We start from the raw sequence: 10,973 nt of genomic DNA on the forward strand, positions 1-10,973 counted from the left end.
AACAATGTGAAGCATGGAAATTGACGACAATGTGAAGCATAGAAATTGACGTCAAATGTGAACGCAAAAAAATAATCATTAAAAATTGAGTAAATTATAAAAATACGAATTATTTTTTATAATTTTAAAAATTACGAATTATTTTTTATAATTTTAAAAATTATAAAAAAAATTATTAAAAAATTTTTATTTAATAAAATTAATGAAAAAAGTAAACTCCTAACTATTCTTTTATATATGATAATAAAATTATTTAAATTATTAATTAAAATATATTTATAACATTATTAAAATTTATTAATTAATTTGTAATGTATTTTATTTATAATATGATTAGAAATTTGGAAACACAGAATATAATTTTTAAAATTATATAAAATAATTTATAATGTAAACAAGTTATTTGTCATTTAACCCTATAAATTTGAAAAGATCAGAGAACCTTCCTTCCGTCACGACACGGTCGTTGACGGGTTGGCGCGAAAGTAGAATTGTCTACCTCTCTTCCTTTAACACAACCATTACACAACCTTCTTCCCCTCCTCTCTCTCTCTCTCTCTGTGGAAATTGGAAATTGGAAATTGGGTTTTCATTACACAGGCATCGACCTTTTCAAACCCAGAAACAAATCAATGGCGTTTCATTTTCTTTTCAACAGAAGAGACATCGATTACAATCAAAAGTGAGTCTCTATCTCTGAATTTTTCTTTTTTTATTTATAGAAATTAATGATAATAATTTGCAAATGTGAACATTTTGTTGTTGTTGTTTATGATTATGAAGGACGATAACCGCCATGGATGAGAAAGATGCGAGCTTCAAAGACGCAGCCAACGGAACGCCTCTCTCCACCGTGGCGGTGGCGTTCGAGGAACTGTCTAAATCGGTGAAGTCTAGCCGCTCCTACGACCTCCGTTTGAAGCCCTTTTGCGATGCCTGTTCTCTCGTCTCCGTCCTCTTCGGCTCCCTTGGCATCGCCTTCAAATTCGCCGAGTTGGAATACTGCTCCAAGGTCTAATTCCCTTCCCTCTTCATCATGTATACATAGTTCATATAATTATACAAGCATACATACATGTGTTCATATAATTTCACAGTTATATATTGTTGGAAAAATTGTTTTATATAGGCTTATTTTGGGTCATCTTTGAATTCAAAATTGAGTGGGCTCCAAATGTGTTTTGGGGTGGATCCGAAGAGATCATGTGTTCCTTGTCGCTTGGTAAGTCACACGGTAAAGACGGTTAGTCAAAACCATTTATGAGTGAATGAAAAGTTGACATCGTTTTCGGATTTGTGAAATTAGACATTTAAAGATTTAAATGTAGGTTTCTTTGTAAAGCTAGTCCCACGTTGAAACTTTAAGAGAGCTTTTTGTAAGGATATAAGCTCTTGGTGTACTAACTTGGGTTGAGCCTCAAGAGGCACCCCAAGTTTGTAGAAGGGAGGAGTTGCGCGCGCCGCCGTCCGACCGAGCCGGGCGCGGTTGTGGATCGAGTTGGTTCTAACATTAATTTTTTGAACAAAATTTATTTGAATTTTTTCAAAAAATTCTTGTAGGAAATTATTTGTATTTCAAATTAAATTTGAATTCAATTTTTTTCCAAAATTTGTGTCTCTTCCTCAATCTTAAGACAAATTCGAATTATTCTGTTTACAGAATTTTTCGTTTGTTTCCATTTCTATTTCTTCTTCTTACAAAAATTATTTTCTGTGATTTTACAAAATAATATTGTGGTTGGAAAACAAATAGTAGTAATATACTGTTTGACAGATAGTAGTAATATACTATCTATTTTTTTTGACAACGAGTACTAATATACTAGTGTCATTAACAATTCAGAATATTTATTTGTGAAGTTTGTCAAAAATTAATTTTGGTTTTCTTAAATAATTTCTGAGTGTTCATTAATTAAAAATAAATTCGTTTTTTTTTTTAATTATTGAAGTGTTACTGAAAATTAATTTTCTCTGTGGAATTAATTTGGTTAAATAAAATTTTATTTTATTTTCAAATTAATTGAAAAATAAAAGTTACGTTCTTGTTTCTTTTATTTTTACAGAATTTAATTATGTGAGTTTGGATTAATTTTTTGTGTAGTATAAATTCTAAATATAATTTTGTTTTATAATTTAGAATTCATGGCTACTGAAACAAATGTTCAAACAAGTACTAGTGTGGTGGCTGCAATTGCGCCAACCTCCTCTCGTGTTGTGACAGTACCAGTAAATCACGGTGAGAAGCTAGAGAAGTTCTTCGAAACTGATTTTAAAAAACAGGTCTTAACTGTCGAAACTGCCCAACAGTTTCGGACTGTTTTCCCAGACAGGTTCAGTTCTGTAACTGCTGTGAATCTGTTTGAAATTCAAATTATATCTGTTTGAAACAGTGTTGCACCTGTTCGGTTTAAACTCATATCTGTTCTAGGTTTATATCACACCTGTTCGGCCTTATATATTCCAGCACAGTCCAACAGTTTTGGCATCCTAAAATTATCTGAAATTTCTTTGTTTCCTTCCTATTTTGCCGATTTGCATTATTTATTCTTCATTCTAGTTTTAGAGAAAATGAAAGAAAGTATAGAATACAAGGTTCTAGTTCGCCAGACAAATTTGTTTGAAGTGCTACTACAAATTTGTGAAGATCATTGTATTCTGGGAGATAGACGCCATTTAATCGTAAGCACCGTAGCGAGGCGAATCTGTCTTAGAGACAGAGTGTCACACACTCAACTTGGTCTTTAAATATTCATTCGGTTCGGTAAAACAAATTCTGTAAGTTATTTATTTTATTTTGTTTGATTTAGTTTCAATTTATTTTATTTACACAGAAGATTATTCCAACAATCTTAAGACATCATGTTCACTGGTTAGCTAGTAAATCCGATAGTGTCTCACAAGGGAAGGTTCAAAGCCAAAAACTACCTATCCTTTGCAGAATATTTTCAATTTCTGTACTCTCTGTAATTAGATCATATTGTTGCATTTTCTCTCCATCCAATTCCATTCATGTGGGAGATTGTTGGAAAAATGGTTTTATATAGGCTTATTTTGGACCATCTTTGAGCTCAAAATTGAGTGGGCCCCAAACATCTTTTGGGATGGGTCCGAAGAGTTGGTATGTTCTGTGCCGCTTGGTAAGTCATACGGTGAAAACGGTTCATCAAAACCATTTATGAGTGAATGGGAAGTTGACGTCGTTTTCGGGTTCGTGAAATTGGACATTAAAAGATTTAAATGTGGGTTTCTTTGTAAAGCTAGTCTCACATTGAAACTGTAAGAGAGCTTTTGTGGGGATAGAAGCTCTTGGTGTACTAACTTGGGTTGGGCCCCAAGGGGCACCCCAAGTTTGTAAAAGAGAGGAGTTACGGACAAATTGAACCTTAGTCCAAACCACCACACACGTGCGCCGCCGCCGACAGAGCCGGGGGTGAGTGTGGGTTGTGGGTCGGGTCGGTTCTAACATTAATTTTTTGAACAAAATTTATTTGAATTTTTTCAAAAAATTCTCATAAAAAATTATTTGTATTTCAAATTAAATTTGAATTCAAAGTTTTTCCAAAATTTGTGTCCAGGTCTTAACTGCCAAAACTGCCCAGCAGTTTCGGACTGTTTTCCCAGACAGATTTAGTTCTGTAACTGCTGTGAATCTGTTTGAAATTCAAATTATATCTGTTTGAAACAGTGTTGCACCTGTTCGGTTTAAACTCATATCTGTTCCAGGTTTATATCACACCTGTTCGGCCCTATATATTCCAGCACAGTCCAATAGTTTTGACATCCTGAAATTATCTGAAATTTCTTTGTTTCCTTCCTATTTTGCTCCTTTGCATTATTTATTCTTCATTCTAGTTTTAGAGAAAATTAAAGAGAGTATAGAACATAAGATTCTAGTTTGTCGGATAAATTTATTTGAAGTGCTATTACAAATTTGTGAAGATCATTGTATCCTGAGAGATAGACGCTACTTAATCGTAAGCACCGTAGCAGGGCGAATCTGTCTTAAGGACAGAGTGTCACACACTCGATTTGGTCTTTAAATATTCATTCGGTTCGGTAAAACAAATTCTGTAAGTTATTTATTTTATTTTGTTTGATTTAATTTCAATTTATTTAATTCACACAGAAGATTGTTCCAACATATGTCTTTGAATAGTTTGATGAATGAGGTGTGATTTGATTGATGATGAAACTTTTGGTAATTTTAAACACTTTGATGAAGCAGTTGTTGAATGCGGTAGTTATTGTATATCAGGGGCATTTTTAGAAAAACAAAAAAACGTGACAGTTCATATCAACTCAAATGTACGCTTTATATAATATAATAAAATAATAGATAATAATATAGATATACAGGATTGCTATTCTAGGGCTTCACAATGCGTCTCATTGACAGCACAAAATATCATGTTCTGGTAATTGCAGACTAGGAGGTAGAAGAAAATGATAAGTGGACATGGAAATTTTTTGAGCAATGTTATACGAACAGAACATTCAACCACAAGCTTCCTCTTGGGAGAAATGGTGTGCTTTTTCTTACAATTTTGTATCATATTTTGAAATGAAGACAATGTTGATTCTAATTTGAAAGGAGCCATTAGCATGTCATTATTATGTGGGTATTTAGATAACTAGCTGAAAACCCTTGTTGTGAAGCATTTTCCTCAAAATTGATATACCATGTGGCTAGCTTCTCTAAGTTACGTGCATTAGCTTATGTGGTTTGGGAGCTTGCTTGCACATTGTGGAGGGCAATTGTGTCACTAATGTAAGAGCATTTCCACCAGTCAGCCATTTGGGCTGCTATTGCTAAAATTTAGCAAGAGTTGCACTTTTATCCTCTCCAGTGGTTTGATATCTTGTGCCAAAACAGCGCAATGCTAAATCTTGTACCAAATTTGGCACAAGGTTTGGCATTGCCAAATCTGCCACGTCAGATTCACACAACCACATTCTCTCCCTTCCATCCTTTTCCCATCAAAATTAACCCCCACAGACAACAAGCACAAAAAAACTTACTGAAAAAATTATCAAAAACAACCAAAAATCCAAATTTAGCAATTGAACCAAAAAAATCCCAGATTTCCACATAAATACAAACACACAAAAAAAAAACAAAACAAAACAAAACAAACAAAACAGTACCAAAACGGGGGATTTTGGTGATCTAATCTCTCTTCCTCTCTCTCTCATCAATTTCTCCAATAAACAATCACTCACCAGAAACTACCACAATCTCCAATGAAAATAAAAAAAAATACAAACCCACAAAAAAGAAAATATAAAATGAAAATGAAAAACAATACTCAGAAATCAAATATGATCTTAAATCAACTCCATGACCCACCAAACGCAAAAGTTTCTAGTCAATAGCGCTCTTTGGTGACCGGCCTTCGACAAGAAACTCGAAAACTGCACACGGACTTACTCAATTAGAGAGAGACAGAGACAGAATACGGTGTGAGAAAAGAAATTTCGTGTGGAAGAGGGGTGTGATGGTGAGAGGAAAGAAATTGTGTGAGAGAGGAGTATCACGTGATGGTTGTCAACTATGAGAGAAGGGGGATGAGTGTGAGAGAGGAAACTTCATTCGAGATGGAGGGATGGGTGTGAGAGAGATGAGGGGATGAGATTAGATTAGATATAGATAAGAGTTTGGGAAGAAAAAAGGAATGAGAAAGAGAGATTTTTTTGAATGGGACTTACAGGAATCTAGAGAATTCTTTAAATCAAAGGTTACTTTTGTAGAGAGATCAGAGAAATCAATGGCTAACTTTCGACATAGATAAGAGAGACAAGAGAAATGATGTACTTGAGAAAAGAAAATGGTAATTAAAAAATGGTGGTGGAAAAAAGAGAAGTATTTTTTATTATCGGATTTATTTTACCACTTTATTTTATTTTTTGTATGTATTCATGCAATAAAAATCATGTGTATATGTAGACCCATTGTAATTAAAAAATAGTGTAATCTACCTTTTTACATAGAAACCACAATGGAGGTGAAAAGTTTAATCAATAATGTTACCAGCTTGTAAGAGCTCAGCCATCCTGATGTGCATCTTCCATCTCAACTTCAAGCTATGTGGATGAGTGAAAATGCTAGAAGCCCTGATATCGGATCCTCAGGCAAAACTACACTCCAAGACTAACTCAAACCCCAATAAGGATAAAGAGAATAAAACTATAGTTGGGTGTTTCAGTCAACTGTGTAGCTTGCATGCTTGCTCCATCTACACTATTTCTGTGGTGATATCTTGAGTTAGCAATTCATGCGACGTGTTTCTTCCTTCCCACCCTAGAAGGGTGAGGAGGTGCCATCTGACTTGCAGATATTTATTATGCTTACCTGGTTTTTGCATATGATCAGCCACAGTGGGATGTAGACATAGATTCCCATAGGGTGGCAGCATGCCCAATGTAGCAACGTTGAGGGTGAAGAAGGGAAATGCCACTAGTAAGTCTCTTTGAACCACTTGAAAATTAGACAGGCCAACAGACATCTGGAAAATATGGCTTTATTCAAAACATATAGACAGTGATAGTGCCTTCAATCTGCTGAAATGAAGAAATTGCTATTTGTGCCTGTAATGAAATAGTTATATGTACATAAATAGGGGCTTTTCCCAAAATAAGCCAAAATACCAAGTTATTTCCCAAACTGGGCCTAGTTTCGACGGATTTCCCAAAATAAGCTAAAGCGTGGTTACAAACCACACTTTCACCGTTTTTGTGGCCCTACCGTGGAAAATTTGTAAAATCGTAAAAGCGTGGTTACAAACCACGCTTTTAATTAAAAAAACATGGTTACAAACCACGCTTTTAGAAAATAATTTGCTTTTAACAAAAAAACGTGTTTTGGAACCATGTTTTTAGCTGACAGCATGAATTGTTTATTTTGTATAAACAATTTTGGAACCACGCTTTACTATTGTTTAAAAATTTATTTTGATTAAATTTTTGCTTAATTTACCTTATTATTTTGTTTTTTTTTTAATTTTTATTTAAATTTATAATTCAAATATAATTTAAAAGAGATCAATGATGGACAAAAATAAATTATATTTTTTGGACAAAAAATAAATTATATTAATCGATGATCTCATTTATTTTCGGACAAAAATAAATTATATTTTTTCATCGATCATCGACGAAAAATAAAATAAATTATATTTTATTTTTGTCCATCATCGATTTCTTTTAAATTATATTTGAATTATAAATTTAAATAAAAATTTAAAAAAACAAAATAATAAGGTAAATTAAGCAAAAATTTAATTTATATTTTTTCATATTCTTTTTTGCTTTTATATTTTTAAAGTCATAAGCAGCGATCATTGATTCAATGATAAAATCTTAGTCTAATAATCTTTGAGATTATGAGTTTAAGTCTCGGAACAATCATTTTGTATACTATGTCAAAGGTTAGGTGTGTACCTATTTTTTTTTTTTCTGAGTAATTCTAGGGACCCCAAATGTTTTACCAAATATTTTACTAAATATTTCACATGGTGAAATTAGATAATTTATTTTTTAAACAATTCATGCTATTTATTTTTTAAAAATTTTATGTATAAATAATTATAAATAAATTATCATAAATTGAATTCCACCAATCATAAATAATTTATACATAAATTTTTAAACAATAGTAAAGCGTGGTTCATAAATTTTTAAACAATAGTAAAGCATGGTTCCAAAGTGGTTCCAAAATTGTTTAAACAAAATAAACAATTCATGCTATCAGCTAAAAATGTGGTTCCAAAACACTTTTTTTTGTTAAAAGTAAATTATTCTCTAAAAGTATGGTTTCTAACCACGCTTTCTGGAAAAAAAAAATTATTTAAAAGTGTGGTTAAAAGTAAAAGTAAAAATTATTTAAAAAATTATTCATGCTATCAGTTAAAAGTAAAAATTTCTAACCACGCTTTTTGTATAAATCAAATTTCTTTAAAAGCGTGGTTTGTAACCATACTTTTACGATTTTACAAATTTTTCACAGTAGGGCCACAAAAACGGTGAAAGGGTGATTTGTAACCACGCTTTAGCTTATTTTGGGAAATCCGTCGAAACTAGGCCTAGTTTGAGAAATAACTTGGTATTTTGGCTTATTTTGAGAAAAGCCCCACATAAATATAATGTACATGTACTTGTAATTGCTATTTAACTTGCCTTCTAAAGGTGAAATGCCATATTTACATAAATATAATGCAAAGATGGATTCCTTGTGTATTTCAATCCAAAGTTTGTTACTTCTCCCTGTTAATTTCCAATCTAAAAATGCTCATTGGATCTAATGCTTTGATTGACACTTCCAGGTGCGTGATCTTGTGGAAGCGTCAAATATGTATGGCACTTTAAATAACGTACTTGACGTTGATGTCAAAAATGACACAGTGAGAACACAAGGAAGCCTTTCACGTAATCTACGCAGAGTTAGGCAGGGTCTCGACCTCATCAGAGCTATATTCGAAAATTTTTTGTCTTCAGAGTATGTTCCTCTCTTTTATAGTATCTTCCTTCTCTCACATCTACTAAAATGTTTCCTGGCACTTGTTATTTGGAAAAATTTATGTCCTCCTATTCAGGCTCGTTGATACAATATGTGCTTTGATGATGCATATTATTGCTCCACTAGATGTAATAAAGAATCTTTGGTTTTGGACATTGAGTAGTGTGTTACCAGATTATCTACTCTCTTGCTGTCATTCTTTTCTTTCTTTGTGTTTTGTCACTTTATGTTTAGTCTGCTTTAGATGAATCATAAATCCATAAAGATATTTTCTGAAACAAGTTGTACAATCTAATTAATTCAATGAGTTTAAATATTTCAGTGCTCTATTCCTGTTTTGCATCTGCCTGCTATTCCCATCTCAAGCTAAAGGCAAGGACACAGACAACATATTAATGAACGAAAACACACATGCAAAGCATGCCAAGAAACTTCATATTCAAGAAGCATTTGGTCTTACTAGACTCAAAGATCAACTCTAGTTCTTGAATTATTTTGTTGATGGTTTCCGACTCTGTCATCATTTATCTGATTTATTGCAATCTTTGCTTTTGTTTCTCCTTGGCAACAAAATCTCATTTATTTGATTTATTTTTTGTGTTTCTGTTAGGTATTGCTCTTTAAAAGAAGCAGCCTCAGCAGCTTATGCACAAGTTTGTGCACCATACCATACATGGGCAGTCAGGACAGCAGTTTATGCTGGAATGTGTGCTCTCCCAACGAGGGAACAACTGCTGCTGAAGCTAAATGAAAATGGTGAGATTGTGATCCCTTTATAGGCAGAAGTGATATGGTTTTGTGTCATAATTTGACCTGGACCATTGTTAAAGTTTTGAATTAAATTCCACAAATTAGGCCCTTTACTAGTACCGGAGCCGAAGTAAATGAGCACACCAAAACATGTTGACAGTATTAATAATCATTGATAAAGCATGCCACAGTAAATATGAATACTGTGTGTGGAAATTATTGACTAATGGGTCTATAGTTATTACTTTTAAATACTTAAGGAAGTTAAGATGGATGAAAACACTAATGAGATTGTGTTTGTTGAAGTGTTGTATAAACAACATCACTAATATCAAATTTTTCCTTTTCCCTTCCCCCTACGTTTCGAAGCACCAAATGGGGCCGTTGAGAAAAATGAAAAGATGCTATCTAGAAGTTTATACCAGCATGTCGTAAAACTTGTGGTGTTTACAACATTCAAATTGATTATACTTATCAGATGAATAGTGTATTCTAAAATTATTGATGTTCTCAATTTCTCCATATGCTTGTTGACAGTTTTTATACATTTAAAATGATAATTGGGAAAAGAAATCAAAGCTGATTTTTATCTTTCCAAAGAACTATTATTTCTTTTGACAGAAATACCCTGTGCAAAGTTTAAACACTTGGCAACAAGAAATCTTCAGAAAACTCTTTTATATGGAACAAGCAATACACAATGCAATCGTCATAATTCATGTTATGTTTGATGAAAATTGAAATTGTAATTTTGTGATTTCAACTGATAATATCATTCTTGTCACAGATGAGTCGGCTGAAAAGGAAATGAGAAGGTATATCAAAGCCTCACTCCCAGTTATAGAATACATAGATAAGCTGTATGTTTCAAGGAACATCAGCTTAGATTGGTAACTTTTTATCCGTTCTGGGGAACTGTTAGATGAGAGGCAGACCTCTTGTGCACACAGCAGCTGCCAAGTTCATCCTGCATTTTGATCATTCATTCTCTGAAGCCAATTAAGTTTTGACCACTTGGGACTTGCTTTTGCTCGATGAACTTGGGTACTTCATGCTGGTTGTTGCCGAGCAGTCTTAGTGTAGATAGCAGGAGTTGTGTTACCATATATTATTTACAGCAACAGTTTTAGGGGATATGTACAATTATTCTTTTTCTTTTCTTCATTTTTTTTTTCTTCTTTACCCGGTTGATTCTTTTGCTTGTACATGAAATATTACCACATAGGGAAGTTCTACTATACAATAGATTCCTGTACGTCAATTGTCGGCTGAATCATGATGTCTCTTGGCAATTTTTGCCAAATCAAAAGTGGACATTCACTTATCTAACTACAACAGGGAAGTATCCTAAACTGAATATTCATCATGATGTGAAAATTATGCATTCCAGTCAGTATCTGTGCTACTGCAGAATAAAAGTTCCTACTTTTCTAAAGCCTACCCTTGTTATTATTCAGGCTTGTAAGGTCACTTTTATCCCTTCTAATGTGGTTCATGTGCAATTTAGGGTTGCAAACGTGTCTAGCTGAGCTGAACTTTTAGGTGTTCGAGCTTGGTTTTTCGACTCATCAAATATTTGAAAATTTCAAGCCTATTACATAAATGAGCCAAGCTCAGGCTTGAAAGGAAAAATCTTAAAATTATGAGTAAAATATAAAAGAATGTTTAGATCAATTATAGATTTTATCAATTAAATATGTACATCTACAAA

The 10,973-nt window shown here is 33.0% G+C and overlaps 1 protein-coding gene across 2 annotated transcripts; it reads left to right on the top strand.

Annotated features, from left to right (window-relative positions):
- The first annotated feature begins 405 nt into the window (after positions 1-405).
- LOC114298463 (ACD11 homolog protein) lies at positions 406-10,535 on the top strand. Of its 2 annotated transcripts, XR_014330741.1 has the most exons (6): positions 433-682; positions 784-1,012; positions 8,319-8,491; positions 8,835-9,016; positions 9,123-9,268; positions 10,050-10,535. XR_014330741.1 is itself a non-coding variant. In XM_082870932.1 (5 exons), the coding sequence occupies exons 1-5, from the start codon at positions 633-635 to the stop codon at positions 10,154-10,156; spliced, it is 705 nt and encodes a 234-aa protein (XP_082727058.1). In that variant the 5' UTR covers positions 406-632; the 3' UTR covers positions 10,157-10,535. The 2 variants fall into 2 exon arrangements, 1 of the variants encoding a protein (XP_082727058.1); XM_082870932.1 differs by lacking the exon at positions 8,835-9,016 and having other exon boundaries at positions 406-682.
- Positions 10,536-10,973: the final 438 nt, after the last annotated feature.

This window comes from Camellia sinensis, chromosome 5 (assembly GCF_055761805.1).
Source record: "Camellia sinensis isolate YWXY chromosome 5, ASM5576180v1, whole genome shotgun sequence".
Classification (NCBI taxonomy): domain Eukaryota; kingdom Viridiplantae; phylum Streptophyta; class Magnoliopsida; order Ericales; family Theaceae; genus Camellia; species Camellia sinensis.